Source organism: Ambystoma mexicanum, chromosome 4q (genome assembly GCF_040938575.1).
Source record: "Ambystoma mexicanum isolate Mex_15411 chromosome 4q, UKY_AmexF1_1, whole genome shotgun sequence".
Classification (NCBI taxonomy): domain Eukaryota; kingdom Metazoa; phylum Chordata; class Amphibia; order Caudata; family Ambystomatidae; genus Ambystoma; species Ambystoma mexicanum.
The window spans coordinates 1072995707-1073017697 of NC_090928.1; the positions used below are offsets into that span (position 1 = coordinate 1072995707).

Below are 21991 nucleotides of genomic sequence, written 5' to 3' on the forward strand. Positions count from 1 at the left end.
CTCTGCGATGTGGCAGCGCTGGACCCGACCTCCGGATTTCTTTGTCCGATGACGAAAGGCAGGACAATGGACGGCGTCTTCCAGCAGCAGTCTAGAGGGAGGATGTGTAGAACGACTTTCAGCAACTTCTTGGTTCACTCTGCGGTTTTGGCGCCTTTTCAGCAGCACCAAAAAAGGACATGGATCGCCCAGTTAATCTTCTCTTGCTGCAGTCCCCCAATCTGGTGAGGGGGTCTGGGCCAAATTGGATTGGATCTCTGAAGTGTCCTTACGGGTTCAGCAAAGATGTGGACAGATTCGACCTTTCCACGACGAACTCGAAATGGGCAGCAGGTCTCCTGGTATTGGGGTTCCGCAGCTCTGGAAACTCCTAGGACCTCGGGAGATGGCTTCTTTCAAAGTTTGTCTTGGGAATGGTTGTTCACACTAGCCAAAGGGAAGGAGTCGTCCTCTTCGGAGTTCCTCTGTCACATAGAAAACGCGGTCAGGAAAGCAGTGATCGCTTCCCTGCCTTGCAAAGTGTCTCTGGTCGTCTTCTTCTGTTACGTCCGTTTCCTGTAGTCGACTTGCTTTACACTCCAGAAGCCTCACCTTTTATACCGTTCCAGCACACATTCCTCTGCAATCTCCCTCCACATTTTACAGAAAGGGGCGTTCGGCTGTCCAATCGGGACAGCCAGACCCCCCCTGTGGGAGCTCGACCTATTCAGGCACTCTCCCCACTTCCTGCCTGCCCAGACACTCTGGAGCATAGACAGGGATAATTACTTGTTTCAGTCAAAGGCAACACACACAAACTACTGAGGCTATGGACATAGCCTGCGGTATGAAAAACACACAATAGTTGGTAGAACACATCCACCGCCACCAGCCATAACTAGGTGATTGTCTATGTGACTAAAAAGTCCCAGGAGCAGAGAGAAGGCGTATACTAAGTATCCCTTTGGCACTCCACTGAAGGTGGTGTGTGCCAATATCTCAGACTATAGAGTTTTGGGAGAGATAATAAGTATCCCTCTATCCTTAAGAACTGTAGATAGAATACAAGGAATAGTGTTCCAAAAGACAGAGCCCACAAGAAGGAATGAGTAGAAAAAGGCCCCACTCATTTAGGACTGAAAGAAAAAGATCCAGAAGTCCAGCGAAAAGTGCTGGGGGTCTCACCAGTAGAGGGAATGAAGCATAAAAATGAAATCTCCCTAACAAGTACATTGCTATTGTATCCTGACCCTGGGGGGGGGGGGGGGTAAGATAAGCAAGGGATCACCACCTGGGTGGAGGGTCCTTGGGACCTGGGAGTGGGATGCCCTTGGCCGAGACACGGTATTCCCCCTTTCCCAATTGACAACCAACCCAACGTTTCCCCAACATTCATGGGCTGTTAGAAGCCAGTTCCCCTAATTTCTCCACAATTGACACAGGACAGTACTGGGACGAAGAAGAGTCAACTAAGAGCAATGAAGACTATGCTCTTTCACCACTCTGGTACTGGAACGAGGAAGATGCCTGCTAAGAGCTGTGAGGGTCAGGCATGTTCCTTTGATTGTGGTCACACAGAGCTAATTGGACCTTCACACCTAAAGCTTGTCAAGGGGATGCAGGTGTATAAAAGGAGACCAGCCCAACGGAAGAAAGAGCGACAGGAGAAGCATCAAGGAGGCAAGTGCATGCAGCAGAGAACCTTATTGAAGCAGGAAGCCGAGGAGCTGGGGACTCCGGAGAGAGGTGTTCCATGGAAGCGTGGTGACGGAGCTGGGACTGCCTGGAGCAGGCTGAACGAGGTGAAGGGAGCCTTGTGGGAAGCCTGTTAGGCAAAAACCTGTGCAGTTCCCTCTGAGACCACTGCAAAAGATTTAGGACTACAGGCGTTTGGCAGTAAACCCACTTGGTAGCAGTCTGTACCACACAGATTCACTTGGTAGCTGTGGCTGAGCAGTCAGACTTCCCTCAAGAAGAGTTAGGCAGTATACAGAGTATTCACAATAGGTCAAGAGAACACAGTAGAACAAGTAAACACTGACCAGGGCTTGGTGTAAAAGAGATATAATTATTTAAAACCACATCTAGAAAAACACACAGGCACTAATAGTAAGCAATTCAAAACACGGTCACTAAAAGATATACACTCCCTTAAAAGAATATTAGACAAGTCTTAAGTAAAGCCCCACTTATTTTCAGACAACGGTGAGCGCTTAACGCAGATGGCAATCTAATAGTTTGTTTTAAAAAGGGAGAGAAGAGCAGAGAACAAGTTAAAACAGATCCCAACACTTTTATCCGAACATAACAAGAGAGGAAGGCAAAGTAAAACCGTGAAGTTAGAGTTTAAGAGGTCAGATCCACTTCCAGAGGATCCAAACGAAATGTGTCTAAGGTCACACAGTTGCAGTGCACAAAAGTCTTGTAAAGGTTCAAAAAGGAGTTGGACCAAAGAAAGGGACCAGTTAGAGGGTCAAGGCGGCCAGCCCAGTCCAGAAGGTTAAGGGGTTATCATTACCTGGTAGCAATCTTTAGAAAGGGAGGCCTGGCGGACACGGTACCTTAAAGTGGTGAGAACGCTCCAGCGGGGGCAGTTGTTCCTGGCAGCGTGTGCAAGTCGGTGCTTCGTCCGGGGGAAGAGAGGATCTCGTCGTGGAAGAAGACAGGAGTCCGTTGCACTGCCAGGGAAGAAACCAGCGGCAGAGTTTCTCAGGTACAAGGAGCGGTCCGGTGATTCGCGGTTCAGTGGTGAGTGGCTATCCGGCTGCCGGGGTGCTTGGCACGGGCAGTTCGACCACAAACCGGGCTGGGATGCGAAGAAAGAAAGGTAAACTGGTTGTGCCCACCAGTCAGGAGAAGAAGCCTCTCCAGTCGGGAGATCTTCTCTGTCGTCGGGAAGTGGTGAGTCGGTTCTGCAGGGCTCCACCGGTGGTGTCATCGTGGTAGGTCGGCTCAGCTTCTCCCTCGTCGGATTCTCAGGTCCTGTGGCGACTTCTGAAGTTCCAGTCCCCAAAGCCCTGCTTTTATGCAGAAAACCCCCATTCACTCAGCCTACCTGTCACTCAAACATGCTAAGTGGTGAGCCGGCCGGCTCACCAATTGGGTCAATCACACAAGAGTGCGACTTGAGTTACCAAGGTAACTCAGTCCAGGGTGCCTAAACCCCCTCCCACCCCCCCCTGTGGTACCCAGACAGAGTGGCACCACTTTTGGAGGCTTCTGTGGAGAAGCCCGCCAAAAAGTGGAACAAAGGGCTCGGCTTGGAGTCACAGAAGAGAACACAAACGCCATTTTAGAATCGAGTCTTGGCAAAAAATACCAACGGAGAATTAATATTAATTAAATGAACCGGCGGTATGTTCGAGGCTATGAGAATTAAATAATTAAAGTTGGTAGCCTCGAACAATGGGAAAATCCCATAGCAAAATATTTGCGGTCGAATATAGAAAGTAGTTTCCGCTGCCACCAGCCAAAACTCGATCATGGGGGACGGAGACGTGCCCCCTCGACTAACAGACCCCGGGGCAATCGAATTGCCCCGACCAGTACGTCCACAATATGATGGTTTGTACTGGTTTCTGTTAATAATTTGGGACTAGTAAAGCCAATGGTGACTTTACATGCCCTGGGAGACAGTAGTCAGTCCCAGGGTATGGAGTCTATGGTGGGGTATCACTATGACACCCCTGTGTTACTGAACGGAGGGTGCTGTGTAACACACATAGGAAAAACACATGAGACCCTGTTTGTTTGTTTGTTTGTTTAGAATTTATTGTGCGCACCGGACCCTGAAGTATAAGGGCGCAAAAAGTAAGAATATGTACAGCTTAGAGCATAGGTTACAGGTTACAGTTACAAGTTACATACATTACCAGTTACAGAAATTACCAGTTACAGGTGCAAGTTTACAATACAGGTTTACAATCGTATGATGCAGATACTGTGTAGCAAACAGGCGTGAGCATTATCATGGGTTCAATTAGCAGTTGCTGTCGTTAGCCAGTTAATTACAATTTGCCTGAATTTGGAAAAGGAGTGTTCTAGCCTCGCAGTAGTGGGTAATTCGTTCCATAATTGAGCAGCTTTGACTGGGAAGCTAGCTCCGCCTATGGTGGTCAGTTTAAAGCGTGGTACTTGTAGGCGATTGGTGTAGGCAAGTCTGGTTTGTCTTGTGGGGTGTGTTCTGGTGAATCTGTCCTTAAGGTATTGGGGGGCTTTGTTGTGTAGAGATTTGTATGTGAGAGATGCCGTTTTGAGTCTAATTTTCTCGTGGGTGGAGAGCCATTTGTGTTTCCTTCTTATTACTGTAATGTGTTCTCTCCTGGGGATGTTCAATGCCGCTCGGAGGGCCTTGTTTTGCTGTATCTGGATTTTGTTTATGATAGATTTATTGGCTCCTATGTACAGTGCGTTACAATAATCTAGTTTGGAGATGATAAGGGCTCTGGCTAAAGTTAGACAGCTGTGCTGGGAAAGGAATTGTTTTCCTGCTCTAATGAGCTTACATGTGTAGGCTGTCGAGGAAGCTAGGGAGTTTACCTGTTTGGAAAATGATAGGGTAGAATCAAGGTAGATCCCTAATGTTTTAACTTCTTTGGCAACTTGTATGCAGTTCCCATCTATGATAAAGGAAGAGTAGTTTGTGCTTAGTTTTTTGATGAGGGGTGCGGTGCCTAGGATAAGAAGCTCAGTTTTATCATCGTTCAGGCATAGGCCATGGGTTGCCATCCATGCCTGAACGATGCTGTATATTTTGTTCACCATTGCTAGATCTTTTTCGTAAACCCCTGTGAGTGGGAGGAGGATCTGGGTATCGTCAGCGTAGTTGGTATACGTGATACCCAGAAGGTCCAAATCATCAAACAGAGGCTTAGTGAATATGTTATATAGCGTTGGTGAAACCCTATGGAGTAAAGGACCCCATAGCCCATAAAACACATTACCAGTCAAAGGAATACCATAAATCATGTCCAAGAGTGGGAGAAAAAGAGTCTCGCTCTTGGCAGGAGGAAAAAAACAAACTCCAGAAATCCAGCAAAGCTGCTGGGGGACTCACTAGGTTAGGAAATTCAGCCTAAAGAGAGAATTCTCCTTAACACTTGTCCCTTTCCCTTCTGCTCTAAGTGCTTGTTCCCCTGTGTTGAAGGATGAACACAGGAGTGTCTAAGGAGCTGGAGCCCTGACACTAAGAGCAGAAGGCTGTGTGATCCGTGCTGCAGCATGAACTGTCAAAGCAACCAGTGAGTTTCTGATGAATGAGAAACCCGGTGCCCGAGTGTGTGAACTTTATCATTCCAAAATACTTTGCATCAGAGTGGTCGCGTGCCACAAATGAGCACTTTTTCTAATGTCTCTGATCCTTTCATTGTCAATTACCAACCTGTTAGGAATACTTTGTATCCGAGTGGTCGCGTGTCTTAAGAAACTTGTTTTCGAAGGTCTCTGAACAATAGACAATTACAATTAAAACAAAATGAAAACATTAAACACACAAACCGAAAATGAGCCATAAGCAAAACCCATAATTATTAAATATTGAACTGAATCAAAACTTTATTAAACAAAATAAAGACATTTGAAGTCCAGAAGGGGAACAGAACCTCCAGTCCAAGCAAACCACTGTATGTTGTAACTCTGAAATGAAAGTCACTTTAAAAGAATAAGCAAACCACAGCATGCCGAGTTCTATAGTGAAGGTGACTTTAAAGAATCTACAAACAAAAGATACTGAAGCTTGCTTTACAATGAAACTTTAAAAGCTGAAGCAGCATTGATGTCAATTTGTGTGAAAGCTATAAACTATAGGAACAAATCTTTACAAACAAAAACAACTGAACTTTGGAAATTAAACTTAAGACTGGGATACTTTTTTTCATTTTAACTTTGTCACTCAGCTAAATCTTTGGTAAGGGAAGAGACATTTGCTGAAGTGAGAACAGAGTTGTTTTGAACTGTGTTGCTTAGAACTCGGAGAAGGGAAGCCCGAGTTTTGATTTAGACTATTTCATCCAAGGAAGGTAATTTTGAGACTTTTTTGTGGAACTGTTTTACACTTGGGGAAGGGAGCTGAAAGAAAGCTGGGAGCTGGAAGAAGCTCAGAACTTTGTGTTAAAACACAGGTTTCATTTGGTTGCCGACATCCCTACACATTGTACAGATGTAGTTGTGAGGGCAAGTATAGATTTGGGCCCCGACAGATTCCTACTCTTTACTTTTAGTTTTGTTACAGTAAGGAAATGCCAACTTAGTATAGGGCAAGTTAGGCTTTCAAAAATCCTGACATTTAAGTTAATACAATGTTTAGTTTTCAATTCTGAATCCATTGTCTGTCTCTTACTTCATGATCCCTTCACAGTGAGCTGGAAGAAATGTTTGAAATTCGCTTTCGACATAAGCTATCTTGCAACTCGCAAGGGATTGCAATTTGTCCGATTTGAAATGGCAGTTGAAAATTGCCTTATCCATTTTGTTCGTTGTAACCTAGCACTTTGCATTTGTGAAGACTCCCACTAGCACTGGTTTTGCATATGCAACATCCTTTTGTATCCATGGTCCCTGATTTTTGTGTTACACTGTTATTCTCTAGATTGTGTGCATTAAATAAGGTTGAGCTTTTGATTAAAATAAAGAAAAATAAATGAAACCTGGGAACACATTTAAAATAGTACTTGATTTTTTTTGTATGCATTCTTTAAGTATGGAAAATGATTTTTTTTTTTTTTTTTAAAACAACTATCCGGCTTTATATTAGTCTTTGACCGAACACTTGGTGTTAACTATTTGTGATTCGGTAGAATACTAAACATGCTACTCAGTACACCCCTAGATACAACGCAAGGCAATCCCGTTTCTGATGTTAGGGCCTGCACAGTATCTCAGCTTTCCTGCTAACCGGTTAGACCCAACAAGTTTCCCCCCACTCCTCCCCAATATCTTCTTCACCCTTTTCACGGTCAATGTCACAGCAAAAGTCTAATTTGCTCACAAGGACAAAAGATAGAATGCCTTAATCGAAGGTGTAAGGGTGCGGAAGGAGGAGATAGACACACAGGTGGCATTGTTGCGGTTATAGAACAAAAGAGATGGTTGTCCCCTTCATCGCTGACAGAGGGGAAAAACAGCACAAAATTCAAAGGGTGGTCATGTCCAGCGGAACTCAAAAATGAATAAATAATGTTCAACAGACTTCAAATGAACGGCAGTGGGAAGGCTTAATCAGGCTGAAACTAGAAAAACATTTAGATAAACCAAATTTTATTAATATCAAATAGATAAAAACATTAAATCTTCAAATACCCAAAATGCATATAGGGTGTTCATGCTCCGTCATACTATCACTTCCAATGTCGGGTCCACAATTCAGCAACCAGACCACAATACATTGGTCTATCTAGGTAAACTAGGAGAAACCGCAATCTTAGTGTAGTCAAGGTAATTAAGACAGCACGTTGTAGATGGAGAGATGAGCATATCAGTTGTTCAACACCTACAGCAATGGTGCGAGCTGCTACATGGACCGCTGCCGGCAGCTTTGACTCGATTAACTCCATATGTTAAGCCTAACTGCCCCAACACTAAGAGGGGTTTCCCTGCCTCAACTAAATTCTAAGGACTAGGTCCGGATGTCTGTCTAAAGTAAAAATAGTCCACCGTCCTGTGTCAAAACCTATTTACGTCCCTTACACTCTAAACTAACTAAGAAAAACAAGGATCTTCTTAGCCCAGAAGAGTGTCTCCCTTCTTCTGCACTGAGGCTTTGTATTCACTTTCCGGTGATGAGGTGTTCTCCAGATTGCATAAAGAAAAAGTTCTAACATTTCTCTTGGAGGATCTCTCAGACAATGATCGGCACAGAAAAGAAGGTCTCGTCAAATTACTTCTTCTATTCACAATTCCAGGGGGTATGGCTCTTCTCTTGGCCTTCTTAGGCTTTCCAGCTTCTCTGCTGTAAGGTGGCCCTGGTTCACTATCCTGCCAGGCACTGTGATTGTTTGTATAGTGGCTGAAATAACGTCTATGTTTTTGGGGTCCCCTAGATCTTTGTTCCATCTGTAAATATTTCTTCATACTCTTTCTCGTGCTTCGGGTCCCAGACCCCTACTTCATATTCAATTGTTCCATTAAAGTCTCGCACAGGCTTTCCTACCAGCTTTGAACTCCAGGGTACTTTAACACTTAAGGGGTTCCTGGATCTGTCCTCCATTCCCACCAGCGAGCCCAGGCAAGGCCCTACCTTCAGGGAGCTTCTATTCGGGCTCCATCCTCTTCCGCCCCGTTCTCATTGTATTGTCTGCTACAGCAGGGGCTATTCTGCTGCTATTCTGCTTTGCCAGGATGCGTGGCACGGCCCCTTCTCTCGGGCCGACCTCTGTGGTCGGACAGAGGGTCCTTCAACCATTTTTGGAGGCTTTAGCTTCTCACATCTCAGTTCCCCCGATCTTTCTTCTCAGCTTCGCTGACCTGCTTGTGGCTCCTTGAGGGAGGGCTGAACAAACTCTTCAGTCCTTCGTCCCTTATGTATCGGCAGCATACTGAATGTCCATATTGACTAGAATGCTAGAGTTGGTTCAGCAGAGCGTTCTCCATTACTCTGCGCTTCTTCTTCACTCCAGTACTGATGTTATTCCTCCTGACTGGGTTGCTTAGAAATTTCATTTGTCTCAGTACTTTCACAGGATTCATACATGGAGTCCCTACTCTTCCTTGTCTCAGTACTTTGGAAGGGTGTTTGGATATTCTACCTTCCATAGGTACATGGAAGAGTGTGGAATCCTGTTACCCTAAATAGGATAGGGAGCTGAGAGGCTATGGGATATTTGGGGTATACTGCCTTCTTCCCCAGAGGGGATGAGATCCACCTGCTGAGTACCACCCTCATGGGGACTATCGGATAGCGTCCTCACCTCCATGGCCTCATGGGAAAGGGCTCCTGGGATTCGTCAGAGTTCACACCGTCAAGAACTTTCAGGAATACTCAAAGTCCATGAATCTCTACATCCTGTGGTAAATGTACTTTTCTGATTAAGGTCACCACCACCGTCGCCTTGACTATCCCAGCTGGGTGATTCTGCAGGGTCCATGAAAGGAACTACCTTTTGGTCACGATGTGCAAGAGCAGTGGCTACAAAGGGAGGATCTAGAACACCTCTGTCCACTGTATTGAAGTCCAAAAGGAACTAAGCAGTAGGTGGCGGAGTCCATGGAATGGAAGCCGGCAGAGGTTGCTTCTGTGAGGAGACTGCAGCAGCCGGGTGTGCTTATGACGATGCCCAAGAAAGTTAACTTTCGTGAGAGGGAGGGGTCATCAAAGCCTGCAATTTGTTAAAGAACCCAGCCTCCCCTGAAGAATAAGAGGTGGATGGTGCTAATTTAGTGTGCATGATATGGCTGCCGCACGCCCCAGGGTTCAGAGCATCGAGTGGGGTGAGGGAAAGAAGGAAAAAATAAGGGTCCCTTTGTAGTGTTCTGCCGCATCCAGTGTGCTCTGACACGAAAGGAGTTCTGGCTAAATATTCCAGACTGAAACAAAGATCAGTTCTAAGTGCTGTGTCAGGATTCATAATCCACACTTTGCAGACATTTGAGTTGGTGACATGTACTCTCATTAGCTAACATTCTCTCGCTTACAATTACATCTCAGAACCTTCATTCGATTTTGATTTACTTACAACACGCACATGAAAAACCTAATCGTATTTGGGTGAGATGAAACGGCAGATTGCCGTAGCAGAACAGGACTACTAAAATGCAAAGCAGGCAACAGAGTCCAGAAAAATCAACAACTTCCCAAAATCAAAGTTGGGTTCATTTAAATAAATGGGGTTTTAAAAACATTTCAGAATTGAAACAGCGATTCACTGCCTGCCTGAAGTTCCAAATGTAGTCTGTCCATACCTTGGGCCCATAGAATGTTTATCTCTGATTGCCGTTAGTAACACAGGAGGATGGTGAAATTCTCAATAACCGTTTATCCTCAGATCTGAGCAAGCGAATCCGGAGGTATCTATCGATTTTATCTGCCGAATAACCGGCCCAAATTATTTTAGCATTTAAAAATTAGACAGAACTTCAAAATCAATTCTGTCACTCACAGATAGCCAGTGCAAGAAGGGACAAAATCCCAAAACAGGGGCAGAGTTCCTCACCCCCATCACCAGTCGTACTGCAGCATTTTGGACACTTTGTAATCATTGCAATTGTTTAGCCGGAATACCTGCAAGAAGGCTAGTGCTGTAGTCCAGTTGGAAGTTAACCAGAGCTCCGACTACTGCTGCCTGATTTTCTGATGGCTTATTGGGCAATGCCTGCCACAGGAGACGAAGGCTGTAAAATATGGACTGCACTCACCGGCCCCTCTCAGGATCTCCTGCCAAATGCACCACAAGCTTTTTTTTTATATCTTGGCAGCAAAAGGCAAATCCGTTCCCAGAAAGTGGGGTAACTGAGGGCGATTGTCATGTTCAAGAGGGTGTTTGGGTCCAAACAACAACACTTCAGTTTTGTTAGCATTTAGCTGCAGCCAGTTTAAAGACATCCAGCTGCTAACTTCTTCCAGGCAATGCTCTACTCTGAGGAAAGACTCCTCAACGTTACCTATTTTGACATACACATGGGTGTCGTTGGCATAGGACTGGAAGCTTACCTCATGTCTCCTCAAGATATCCATCAAATGACGGAGGTATACATTAAATAGTAGAGGAGATAATGAAGACCCCTTTGGCACTCCGCAATGTCTGAGCCAAAGGATCAGACACCCATCCTCCCAATTTAACCTGTTGCTGTCGGCCTGTTAAGATTGATTCAAACCATGTAATGGCTTGTGCAGACACATTTCCAATCGTACTAAACCGCTCAATTAAGATACAGTCATCTACCATAGGTCCAGCATAACCAAAAGTGATAGATCCCCTTGTCCGCACGCTTTAGTAGGTCACCCCACACCGACATTGCCAAATTAAGAGTGCCCATGTGCTTTATTACATTTCTTTCCTTTGCCGAAATGTTTTGTTGGTTGATAAGACAAATATTACTTACCAGTAATCATCTTTCTGAAGCTTGTATCTGATTAGAGTCACATGCTTTGCACAGGCCACCATCTAGTGGTTGGTGCAGAGTATTACATTATTTTCGGAATAAAGAGAGCGTCAACAGGGGAGTATCTGTAACATTATCCCTGCTCTAAGTGTATGGGTAACCATGATCCCTCATGAGTCGGCTATCCCTGATAGCTTGCACTATAACGTAAACGGGTGCACTTGTAAAGCGTCTGTAATTTTAAAGTATGCCTTTGTATTTGTTGCAGGTTCTCTATTAAATTGACTTCTACAATATTGCTGCTTACTCCATAATCACAAATACATTTCCTATAATGAAAACCCAGGGACCTTGACAAGATGAGGAGGGTATATGAGAAATATGGTACAGAGTCATGAAAAGCACAGCTCCCTACCTCCACCAATGTACGCACACTCATTACCTCTACGATAATGGGATTGCTTAGTGCTTGTGTAAAGGGGAAAATGAGGGCAAAGTAAAATCATTTTGAAAAAAAAAAACATTTAGACACGTGCGCCAATTACAGCAGGCACACAATGTTGAGCAGCAACATACGATACTCTAGCCCCACGGTCAGCAGAACTGCTTCTTCCAAGTTGCAAAACAAAGTAGCAAGATAGTGAGGCAGGGAGTAAGCAGAGCTGCAAGTACCACTGCAAAAGAGGACGGTTCAAAAGGGTTACAAAAATGGTGGCCTTAAGAGGCACTCCTGGGACTGAGCACCTTACGGGTGACCCAATACAACATACCTTATGTCAAAAGGGTTGCAGTACCATAAACCTTAAAAGTAAGACAAAACTGGCTGTAGAGGCAGGGGGATTTCAGGAGAACCCCCCTCCCCCGGGCTCCCACCTGGCCACTAAAAATAAGTGAGAAAGCTAAATAAGTTTAAGGAAAAAAGAAAAACAATGAGGGGCCCTAAAAAGTGTCTAGAGAATGGGAATTCTATTTTAACAAGCTCCATTGATCTCTTGTGCACAATCTGTATCTACATCCCTCAATTTGAGGGATGTACATACAGATTGCCCCAGTTTGAGGGCCTCAAACCTGCCATACAACCCCCTTAGGAAACACTCAAGGAGCTTGTTCAAGGTGTTCCAAGAGGGTCAATGTCAATCTCAGAGCTAAGTGTGGTACTGAGCTGGTGGGCATTGGGACCAACAATCCCAGTTTTATCTCCTTCACCCAAGGTTGTCAAACACAGTGTGTGGTGCACTGTAGGATTAGTGAACATAGATGCAGAATCGTAATTGTGTGAATGCTGCACCAATTGTGAACCATTTTGTTAAAGAAAGTCAAAACCAGGATGGTATTCAGTGGTTTGTTTTAGAAAATTGATTTAAGAATGGGTTCCCGACGAGAACTATTTTGGATTTATGTTCACATCCTGAGTGTTTGAACAATGAAATGGAGTGGTTTTCACTCATGGGGGGTAAGTTCAACCAAATCCTCCTGTAAGTTATTAATTTAGATATGAGTTGTATTAAGATTTAGTTGTGATCTTGCAGAAACAGAGTAGTGGCATTTGTGGCTTTTTGTGAAAATGAAGCAGAACAAAAAAGGTGGACGCTTCCCTGTGCATAATCTGTATGGAATAAGGGTATATTTCTTTAAAACTCACTAGAGAAGTTATTTATGAGTCGAATTTTAGGGAAAGATTATTTATTAATCTATCATGATAGAGTTCTTTTCAAATAATTTACAAACCTATGATAGTTTTTTGTTTCTCACAGTCTGGAAGTAACTACAGCAAGTACATCCTCAAGCCACTTTTATAAAATCTTTGTAGTTTCAAAATGCCAAAAGTTATTTACATGTCAGTAAATTGTTGTAGTTATTCAATGTGTCATTGGGATACGGTAGAATCCGGATAAACTCAATCCTTTTGTGTTAATTTCCAGATGGCTCAGAAGCTTTGGACACCCAATGAGAAGCTTTGGGAGCCTGGAGGAAGACAAGGCCAGTTAACTGTTTTGGCTTTTTGTCGAAATTAGTACATACTAGGTCGGAGGACAACGGAGAGGTATTATGGATGTTCATTCGGTTAATTGTAATGTATGATGGCTATCAAATGCAATGCCCGTGTTTTTTTATTTTTTACACATTTTTGTGAATGTGATTTATTATGACTTTCTAATGGTAACTTGGTTTCAGATCTATTGATTATTATTACTGCACTTTATATGCACTAGCACTTTGTATTTCGTTTAGGGCAGTATGTATTATGAGACGATAAGTGTTTTTAGTAAGAGTGTAATGTGTTCAAAGTTTAATGAGGAAATACATGTGTACCTTTTGATAATCTGATTGCTTACCTGTATTAAGCTTGATGAATAAGTAATCTTCAGGTGTAATAATTCTGTCCTTCACTGATTAGCACAATGCGTTCAGGCAACTCCACACTTGTAAACACAGATGACAACTGGGTGCATCCCTGCATGTCTTTAAGTTACAATGTTAAACCCCTTACATTTCTTAACCTAATAATGGGTAATTAATATCTGGCAACACGCGGATCTTGTAAGCAAGGCCACGCCGAGCAACACAGGTTTGAATCTCGGATCTGTGCTTGAAACCAAGCATATTATAAATAACCTGAACTTGCACGATCTGAATGTACAAGGCCTAGTAAAATCATTCCACCTTGAGACACACAAGTGTATATATATATATATATGAGAGGGAGAGGGAGAGGGAGAGGGAGAGGGAGAGGGAGAGGGAGAGGGAGAGGGAGAGGGAGAGGGAGAGAGAGAGAGAGAGAGAGAGAGACTGAAATATTTTCTGAAACAAAGTTTGACGGTTCTATGTGATTTTTTTAATGAAACTAAAATGGCAAAACAATTTGTTTCTTATTGTGGTATGTCCCCCCCCTCCCTCCTGTTTCTCTATGAGTTTTAGTCCACCCCAACCCACTCCCCACCTGTTTTATCTCCTTACCTCACCCCATGGATATATTCTTTTTAATTCAGTTTTCTTCACTGTTTTTGTTTCCTTCAAAATCCCTCTCTGAAATGGTTGTCGCTGAAATCACTGTATACTGTTTTAGACCCCATGCAGCCAGTTTACCCAACATTAGACTCAGCCCTCTGGAGCAGCCCTAGGTCAGTTTAAGAGCTGTACAAATAACCAACAGAGCAAAAAGAAGTGTATTTCTGAATAACTGAACTTGTTTTAACCCTCACAATTTCTGAGACCGTTGGGAAACTCTTGCATCAGGCAAAGCTCACACGATCAGTGAGGAGTACTCTTAAATCAAGATCCCTCATATGTACCAATGTCATGCAATATAGCAACAGGAGTTTTTGGAACGGGGTGAAACAAAATAATGTGAGTACATTATGCTATATGAGTAGGAAGAAACCCTGGCATGTGTGGGAATGACAAATGTTGCGTTTTACAAATACTGCATAACATAGCAACCTCCCAACACAAATTCAATCTACAAACATCTTGGGAGGGAGAAGTAATCTTAATATTGGTGAAACTACAAAAGGGGCACTGAAACTTCTGGATACCTTGACAAGTAGTGTAGCCGGACAAGCTTCCTTGACGGCATGTCCGGTTTCCTCCATTCCATTCTGCTCCACAACTTCAGACCCATCTGCAGCAGGAGCCACATTGGTTTGCACTCCATCTAGATCAATCAGGACTCTGTTGACAGCACACATGGCAGCCTCCCGGCACAACGCCATTAGATCAGCACCCACGTAACCAGGGGTCATGTGGGCTAAGTGGTGGAAATCAAATGATTCAGGGAGTTTCAGCTTTCTGCACAAGGTCTTCAAAATTCTGTTCAAATAAAGAAATATGCATTATTCTTCCAGCTTCAGAGTCCAGTTAAATGCATTTTCCCAAGGGGTGCCCTTTGATGCACCAACTCCAGGCTGCCTCTTATGGCACATCACACTTTTCAGGTAGCATGCGCTACTTCAGAGGAACAATACAAGACATACAGCAGTGACCGGATTCTCTCTGGAGTAAAGCTAAAGCAAATCATTTAATATGTACATAAGAGACAACCCAATGCACAAACCACTATACAGAACACCCACCCCCACCCCCAAGCATATACCACAACCCTCTCCTCTCCCGTTATACTGCTGTCAATTTGTGGTTGTGCAGGTGAGTGAAATAATGCTTTTTCTACTCTGGCAGGCATTCCCTGTGTGCGGTCTGGAAATTGGAGAGTTAAGCATCAGGCGGTCCTGTAGCAACTGCCTCAGACAGAAGCACAGGAAACAATGGCAACAAAATAAACTAATACTCTCAGCAGGCTTTCTTTATCTTGCCATTCCCTGGATCCTTTAACGAGTACAGAGCTCCCTAAATGTTTCAGCATTCCTTGATGTCAGATTGCTCCTTCTCCTGACCAAGTCCTCCATCTCATTTAGTCATTCAATCCCTTACTTACTCCCTTACCCGTATAACTCCACTCTGTTCCTTCCATCCTCTCTCCCTTCTTCACCCCTTCTGCACAGTTCCTTTCCGATCCCTTTCACATCTCCATAGAACTACTTCCTCTCCTCTTCTTCCATTTCCTCTTTCTCGCTAGTTCCTTGCCCTCAATCTCTCTTACTTTCCTCTCCCCCTCTAAATCTCCAAATTTACTGCATCTTTATACCCAAATAGATCCTTTCTCCTGTCTCCACCTTCCCTTCGCCTCTCAAACCAACTCATACATATCATCCTATTATGATGAATCCTGTGATGTCGTCCCTTCTCCCCGAGGGGGAGACCCTTTCCATGAGGCCCGGGAGGTGAGGCCGCTACCCAATAGTCCCACTGGAGGTGGTACTCAAAGGGTGGATCTCATTGGGAGGGACTCCCCTCTGGGATACAGGGAGGACATCATGGGGTAACATGGTATAGTACACCCACACCAACCTTTCTTCCCTCACCTTTTCCTTCCTCTGGTCACACAAGTTCTCCTGTATTTTTGCTATAGCAATAGTGCCATTAGTACTGGGACAAGGAAGATCAGGACTGACTCCACTGAACTATTTCCTGAGACGAGGAAGAAGCTCCGCACTAGAAAGAACTCATAGAACCATCGCATTGAGCAGTCTACCTTTTGTATTCCATGGAACTTAAAAAGAGAAGGGGGACAAACAAGATGGTCAGTCCCTCCCCAGAGTCATCGCGAGTAAGACAAGCAGCGCAGACGGGAGCTGAACCTGCAGCTACGGACCGGGACGTGGCAGAAGAAGAGACAGCGTCCCTACTGGCTTGGAAGAGGACAGGTGGCCGAAGGCCGGAAGAGGCTGAGAATCCCGACGCGGAAGAGGGTCCAGCCAGGCTCCCAGGAAGTGCTGGAGAACTGGGTATGGCAACGCACCAACAAGTAACCATGCAGAAGACCCGTTGGAAGACGCGAGGAAGACAGAGACCGGGAGTCCATACAGAATGTACAGGGGCAGCCCAGGTACCTAAGGGTCACTACAGAAGCCAGTCTGAAGGGATCAGGGACCCGAGAAGGAAATACAGAAACAGGGGTCTGGGACCCAAGAAGCCAGTATATACGGGTTGAGGCCCTGAGAAAGAAATATACACAGGGATCTGGGACCCAAGAAGCCAATACAAAGGGGTCTGGGACCTGAGAGAGAGAGCAAGAGAAACACAGAAACAGGGGTCTGGAATGCGACAAGCCAGTGTCAAGGGGTCGAGGACCTGAGAAAGAAAAACCAATGCAAAGGGGTCTGGGGCCAAAGGATAAGAAATAGTAACGGTATGGGACCCTGTGGAGGAGAGACAGTATCCCTGGCAGGGGAGTATACCAGGGATACTGGGAAGAATCAGTCAAGCATACCCAGGGATCAAAGACCCAACCATGAATGAGGACATGGTCCTACAACAAGCCCTCTTCTTTGTGGCAGTACCTAGTAAGGTTGAATACCAGGTCTGACTGAGGGAGTCACTGGAGGGACTTAACCCAGGGTGTGAGAAAGGCTAGGGGAAGGGAGACATTCACCATACTTGTGGAACTGCAAATACAAGCCTGTGAAAGGTCAGGAGAAGGGAGGTATTCCCCCTTCTTTGTGGCACTGTGCAAATAATATCCTGAGAAAGGCCAGGAGACAAAAGCCATTCCCCCTACTTTGTGGAACTGCAAATACAAGCCTGAGAAAGGACAAGGGACGGAGACCAGTCCCCCTAGTTTGTGGAACTGTAAACATAAGCCTGAAAAAGGCCAGGAGAAGGGAGACATTCCCCCTACTTGTGAACTGTGTTCGTCCAGCAGAAGGGAGTCATTATAGGTGTAAGGGATAGAAGCGGGATTTGGACACGGGACAGCAGACTTTTTAGCTATAGACATTCGGACACCCCCTTCATTTTTTGTTAAGTTGGGAGACCCCTCTTAGAGCTAGGGATAGTTATGTTTCTTTCTTTCTTTTGGTATAAATAAAAGTCTGACCAAATGCAGGCCACCTGTATTGTCGGTCTCCTCCTTCCATTCCCTAACAATATGCTTAGTAGACTGAGCAGGGGATGTATAGGCATCCTAATTACTTGTTGGATAGCAATCACACTGATGTATCACGGCAACAACTGCAGGCTGGTGGAAGGCAGGAGAGGCTGCTTTCCCCTTTCCCAGACTGGAAGATGATTGGGAGGACCATAATTTTCCCCGACCACCAGCCAAGATGCATATCACCCACCCCTCCGATTTCCACAGTGACTATAACCCCCCCCCCTTCCCCCCCCAACTCTCTGACCACTTAGATCTACAGGAGTGCAGACAGGCATTCATTGGGGGGTGCCACAGGTTTCTTTTGTCCCCCATCCCCACTAAGAATATGCTCAGACTCACAGTGACTCTTAGCAAAACCCTTGTATGAGTGAGGGTACCTACCTACATAGCCCTGCAGGAATCGCACAGACCCGACACACCACCCCAAACAAACACGGACTGGAAAGTAATGAGAAAGATCCACCCACCCCCATATCAGGACTGTCTCCTCAATGAGACTCTCAGATATACACAACATGTCAGAAATGCAACAATCACATGAGGAGGTCATTAGTACCTCAAGCCATGTAAATGGCATAAATGCACTTTAAAAATCTCACATAGTATGTATTACATTTTAAGTATCCGGTTATAGGACCTCTAGGAATGGTTATCACCATAATATTAACTTTACAAACACCACACCAGGAATCTTCTAAGGTAGGTGCCCTCAAATAGGTTTCAACCCTCTCTCCAAACAGCCCATCCCTACCACCACCACCACTAATCTTCAAACACGCCACTAACCTGCAACATCATGGACACTACATTACAGCAATCACACTCGCATCGCCATATACCCCATCAGCTATCCATCATCCACAAATACATCACCAATGTCCGCTCAGCAACCAAACATGCAGCATACATCGCCCCAACTCATCGCCATACATGACCTAGATGCCATCTTTATTACTGAGACCTGGATGGGATCCACCTCCACCCACGTGCCAGATGTCCTCATCCCCAACGGCTAAAGAATTATACAACAAGATTGTCCAAACAAGATAGTCTGGGACCTCGCCATCATTTACAAGGCATCATGCACCCAACTAGATGTCGCCACCATTGTTTTTTTTCGAAAAACCTTTCCTGCCCCTTCCCGCTCTCCACAATGGACACAGGCACTTTTCACCTCCTCTACAGGCTGCCCAAGCGCAACACCTCCTTCATCAAAGACTACACCGACTTGGTCACCACCACCTCTCTCATGCTTGGCAACATGTTCCTCTGCGCCTTCAACATCCCTGGTAATCTAGCAACCAAGTCAATGAAAGAAGATCTCCGCTACCTGCTCAAAACTATGAACCTTTTACAACACACGAAAGACCCCTCACAGGAAAAGTAAGATGCACAATCTCAAACCCTGCAAACAAGCCTTCAGATCCTACAAGAACTTCCCAGTGGAGGCTCTCAGGAAAGACCTTGCCAAACTCCACTTCAAATGGGAAGATATATCTGACGAACAATGACTGCGACTCCGTTCTCCAAGAACCCTCCACCCTCTTTAAGGGGTCAGAGTACAGAGACAGACAGTGTTATTTGTTTGCCAATTAGCTTTATTTAAATCAGAAGGAGTTTTGAAAAAATGCCTCACTAGCTCTAACTCTTTGAGGGGTTTCCCAGCCTCAACAAAACAAACTAATGTGACAGAATGTCCAAAATGATGTTCACTGGCCTGTGTCCAAAACCTAATCTGAAGCTCACACTCTAAATACCACAAAATCCACTACAAGGGAAAATAATATGTCTTTTGGCTGCTCTTCTGCAGCCTTCTCCAAGTCTACTATACTAAAGTCAGAACGCCAAGTGTTACAAAATAATGCTCCCCAATATGCCAAGGGGGACTATCTACTTCGCCTGGTCTTGTCCTTTACTGCTGTCGTTTTGGGTCCCTGGTGATGCAGTTAGCTCACTTTCCTGCCAAACCCCTCTCCCATCTACTGACATGAGGAAGAGTGTGGCTCTTCTTATGTGTCTATTTCTGGATTAAAAAGGGGCAGCCTCTTTGCCTCTCTTGTCTGTCTGCAACCATGACAACGTCAGTATTTTATAATGAGTAATGGTTTTCAGATAGAACAAGATTCACTTTCGGGCACTTCACCTCCTTCAAGTAGATAAGGCGCTCTTCCTCACAACAGAGAGGCAGCCTCTGTCTTTCTCATCTGCCTACCACAACAACAACCTAGGATTGCCTTTAAGAGCCACTTCTCTCATTCTCTTACAGTCGTCGGCAATATAGGTTATGTCAACTTCATAGTTGCTTCATAGATGCTGTAAGAGCAGCAAGGTGTCCCTTCCCCAGCTTTGCCTTTACCGCTCTGCGAACTGTTGGCCAAATAATTACCCAGAAGCCTTGGTGCCACTCTCCTGGCTTCTGGTAATGCTTGCACACTTGTATCTTAGGCAAGGTTGAACTTCTATTGGGCTCACAGTAATCGTTGCACCGTTTTCTGGCTTTGAAAGCAGCCTTTCTCAATCTCAATAAGGGAATACTCTTGGCTTGGGCAATGATTGTGTTCTCTCCAAATGCAGATACAAAGTTTAAATACTCTACTTCTTTTATGAACAATGGTTGTTCGTGTGAATAAAGAGGTAAAGTGCACTCGGAAAACAAAATTAGGCATATGCAACCGCTTCACAAGTTTTACAAGGTTTTAATGTTCAACAATGGCTTTCTGCAACATTCGGCCTGCTTAATGAGAGAAACGCAACCACTTTTAAGATTAAGCTGGATATTGTTGCTGGCAGTGCTCACACAAGGAATCAGAATGCCAGGCTTGACTCACCGGATTCTGTGATCCTCTTTCCACCTGTTGCACAACTTCTACTGCTTCTGGCTCACTTGGGTACCGCACCCTTCCTCTCGGAAGGGGTCTCTGGCCCGGACATCCAATTAAGGAGCCCCTCTCCCTCCCGAGACCCACGACTTGACAACAGCTCCTCGTCTTGGTCTCCAACACGTTTTCTGCACTGCAATCAGGCTCACATGGGGAAAGGAAGCCTTCCTGCACGCCTTCTGCTGCGCAGCCTCTGCACTTCGGAGTTAGGGTTCTGTTCTCCCAATCAGAACAAGCTGTATCCACGTTCCGGCGTCCATCTGGTTATCCCACTTCTACTTGGATTACCAGCACCATACCTCCTCCTTCCTGCCTCTACTGCTACTACACGCACTCCAGTCACAGTTACAGCTCCTAACTGCCTGCACCAGAGGGGGCCTTTTTTTATACCTCCGAGGGACGTTCAGGTTTGGTTTGTTAGGCCTAATTCCCCGACTACTGCCACAGCATAACTCCTCAGTCCTTTTCCATCGCTTAGTCAAAATTAGATTCTCTAACTTCTGCTGTTTGAAAGACAACCATCACAAGTGTGGGATTACAGGAAATATTTAACTGGGGGATTCCCAGTCTTCGTGGCCTGTTTCCACCTCCCCCCCCCATGTGATCCTGCCACAGTAAACTACCCCCAGGGTCGGGATCAGCAATCGTCTGCCTTTCCCTGGCCACATGAGAAGGATACCAGGCAAGGTTTCTGGAAGGAATCACTAGTGATTCATCACACCTCACCCTGCTCAAGGAACTCTGTGCTACACGCAGACAACTGGTCACCACTGCCACCGCCAATTACTACCAAAACACAATAGCCAATGTCAATAATGAAAGCAGAGCCCTCTTCAAAGATATCAAGCACTGCATCATCTCTCTGCCTGTACTACTCAGACCGCACTTCCTAAAGTAATCCACCAGCATCAACTCTTTCTTCATGAATAAGATCAGCTAGATCGACCAACACAAACACCAACGCTATAACTGACAGCACACTAAACATCCCATCTTGCAAAACCACAACCACCCGGACAGCTTTCAAGACACTCACTATGGAAGACCTCACTGCCATCCTAGCATACTTCAAGACCACAGCGTATGCAGATGGCATCCTCCCTGCCTCTGTACTCAAGACACTTCCGACTGAAGAACTCCTCCCTTACTTGACAATCATCAACAGCTCTCTAACTCAAGGCACCATCTCCTCGATTTTCAAGACCAGACAATTTCCCCTGCTTCTCAAGAAACCATTACTGAAGTCTGGTGACCTTAGCCACTACTCCCCCGTCACCCATCTTCTCGTCCTAGGTAAGAGCCTTGAGAAAGCAGTAGCAACACACCTCCTCTAACACATCAAAGGCAACAACCTTCTTCAGTACTACCCATCTGGCAGCAGGTGCAGCACAAAACCGGCTACCAACAAAGTGATCAACAATGCCCTTAAAATCCATGATGATGGCCATCGTTGACTCCTGGTTCTTCTTGACCTTCAGCAGCATTTGAACAACAGACGCTTATCGACTTCCTACATCACCAAAGCGGGATCAGCAAGATCGTCCTCAGTTGGCTCCAATCACTAGTTCATAGAAATGGATTCCTCCAGATCACCAACTCAACCCATCTT

General features: G+C 45.1%; 1 protein-coding gene across 4 annotated transcripts in view; it reads right to left on the minus strand.

The window, feature by feature from the left end:
* Positions 1-21991, minus strand: part of NVL (nuclear VCP like) — a 1303574-nt gene that overhangs the window by 769564 nt on the left and 512019 nt on the right. For all 4 annotated transcript variants that reach the window (XM_069608641.1, XM_069608644.1, XM_069608642.1 and 1 more), the window contains exon 13: positions 14550-14823. In XM_069608641.1, the coding sequence (XP_069464742.1) occupies positions 14550-14823 (274 nt within the window). The remainder of the gene's footprint in view (positions 1-14549; positions 14824-21991) is intronic.